This window comes from Penaeus japonicus, unplaced genomic scaffold (genome assembly GCF_977035675.1).
Source record: "Penaeus japonicus unplaced genomic scaffold, GWHDUDI00000001_assembly GWHDUDI00000018, whole genome shotgun sequence".
Lineage (NCBI taxonomy): Eukaryota > Metazoa > Arthropoda > Malacostraca > Decapoda > Penaeidae > Penaeus > Penaeus japonicus.
Window position 1 is genome coordinate 5,036,217 of NW_028234420.1, and position 2,500 is coordinate 5,038,716.

The 2,500-nt window shown below is 45.3% G+C and overlaps 1 protein-coding gene across 1 annotated transcript in view; it reads right to left on the bottom strand.

The window, feature by feature from the left end:
* Positions 1-2,500, bottom strand: part of LOC122260411 (neural cell adhesion molecule 2) — a 75,692-nt gene that overhangs the window by 9,529 nt on the left and 63,663 nt on the right. Inside the window, exons 4-5 of the mRNA XM_086546339.1 lie at positions 1,584-1,705; positions 1-56 (exon numbers count right to left, since the gene is read on the bottom strand). The exon at positions 1-56 is cut by the window's left edge and continues 33 nt beyond it. Coding sequence (XP_086402465.1) covers positions 1-56; positions 1,584-1,705 — 178 coding nt within the window. The remainder of the gene's footprint in view (positions 57-1,583; positions 1,706-2,500) is intronic.

A 2,500-nucleotide genomic window follows, 5' to 3' on the forward strand; every position in this document is an offset into this window, starting at 1 on the left:
TGGGATCAGTGTTGACCTGGCACTGGTAGATACCGGAGTCACGAGCTTGGCTGAATCTGGTGGCATATGACAGGCACTGTCAGTCGGGGGTAAGCGGGATCAACTGCGTGTCTGCTTTGGTCTATTCTATTGAGCTCACGACTTTTGTATGTTTGTTTGTTTATTCGTCTGGATGTTTATGCTTTATTTCGTCCGTCTTTGGGGGGTTTGTTAATCTGTTTGTCTTCTCTCTCTCTCTCTCTCTCTCTCTCTCTCTCTCTCTCTCTCTCTCTATTTCTCCCTCTCAGTTCACTCTCTCTCTTCGGACATTTTTTCTCACATAGTAATCGTCATGAAGCTCTCATGAAATAATAAGACAATCTAAATCATGCAGTCGTACACTTCCATCAAAGCCAGTGGAATTAGAGGTTTTCAAGTTCTCCTTAGCACCCAACAGCATATGTGATGGTTCGCGCAGGTGTCAAGCAGCACTAAAAAAGATACTAATAAGTCAATAGCCATGATACTTTTCTCCTGCCATGAATCACGGAACCAACGCCAAGATAACATTAGAAAGTACAGTTGATCGGCTCATAATTCAGGAGCGTCGGGGGTTGAGGACAGTGGTTGGAATGAATTGGCGATATATGCTTCTTGCTGTGCATTATTAAGCCGTGTGTTGAGTTCGGGGTACGGTCGGTCAGAGACAACATATCTGTCGTTAATTGTACCTTGTTTTCTTTCTCTTAACAACAACTTTCTGACCCTTGTCTGATTTTTTTTCTCTCTCTCTCTTTCCTCTCTATTTATCTCTCTATCTATGAATTACATATTCTCTCACTCTCACTCTCACTCTATTTCTCTGTATCTATCTCTATCTGGGAATAGACATATTCTCTGTCACACTCTTACTCACTCTCTCTCTCTTTCCTCTCTATTTCTATCTGTCTGTCTCTATCTAAGAGCATACATATTCTCTCTGTCTCCCTCACCCTCACCCTCACGCTACTCTCTCTCCTCTCTATTTCCCTCTATCTAGGAACACACACATTCTCTCTTTCTCTCTCCCTCCCCCTCTCTCTCTCCACTCTCTTTCCTCTCTCTCTCTCTCTCTCTCTCTCTCTCTCTCTCTCTCTCTCTCTCTCTCTCTCTCTCTCTCTCTCTCTCTCTCTCTCTCTCTCTCTCTCTCTGTCTCCACTCTTTTTCCTCTCTCCCCCCCCTCTCTCTCTCCCTCCCCCCCCTCTCTCTCCTATCTCCCCCCCCTCTCTCTCTCCCTCCCCCCCTCTCTCTCCCCTCTTTTTCTCTCTCTCCTATCTCCCCCCCCTCTCTCTCTCCCTCCCCCCTCTCTCTCCACTCTTTTTCCTCTCTCTCCTATCTCCCCCCCTCTCTCTCTCTCTCTCCCCCCCCCTCTCTCTCTCCACTCTTTTTCCTCTCTCTCCTATCTCCCCCCCTCTCTCTCTCCCTCCCCCCTCTCGTTCCACTCTTTTTCCTCTCTCTCCTATCTCCCCCCCCTCTCTCTCTCCCTCCCCCCCTCTCTCTCCACTCTTTTTCCTCTCTCTCTCTCACCCCCCCCCTCTCTCTCACCCCCCCTCTCTCTCTCTCACCTGATATGGAGCGTCCAGTTCTCGGAGCGGTCCGCATGGAGGGCAATGAACCTCTGGTCCGACGCGAAGGTGTGCACTCCGGAGGTCAGCACGTGGAGGTCCCGACGTCTAATCCATGATACCTTAGGAAGAAGGAAGGACGGGCTTTTAGATACATTAGAGATAGTTTTCTGGATGTGCATTGAGAATGTGATATGCGTCTGTTACCTGCCTGTTCACTCTTGACATTACCATTGCTAGATGATAATTACTTCACGATGTGTAGGCGGCACCAGAGCGTTCTCTTTGAATTTTAGAATATGAACACGTATGTAACTGTGTCATTTCCTCTTTAATTTAATTACAGGTGTTTACTTTGCAGGACAGCTAACCTATGATCGACGCACTCATTAACAAAATTAGAAGTAATTACACAAAAAAAAATCTGTGTTCACGGGGATATAAAAGGTGCTTAATAATATACGCGTGAGATAAAAGTTTTAAAATCCTCCGTGCGCTTGAGATAACACAGTACGCCAGGCAAGTCATCTTCAGATTTTATGAGCTTCACCTCAGGGACACGAGGTCGACCTTGTTATCTTACAGCATGAGTTGACTTACTTTAAAACGATCACCTCAGCGGGCGCGAGTCATTTTTAAGAAGCGCACGGGTATGTTTCGCATAACATACCGGAATTTTGCTCGGATAAAAAACATTTTGTGTACTGTGAGTTCAAGAGGTCACACACGGAGACTGGATAGAAAATAAAGAATTTCTATCTCTGATATCGTTGAAAGGACAAACTGAAAGGAGACTGGTATTTTAAGCCGTAAAAGTCGTAAAAGAAAAAAAGAAAGAAAGAAAGAAGAGAGAAAAAACCTTGCAAAAAACTTTAATTATTTGCACAAATGCAATTGAGAGTAAAGAAGCTAACTCA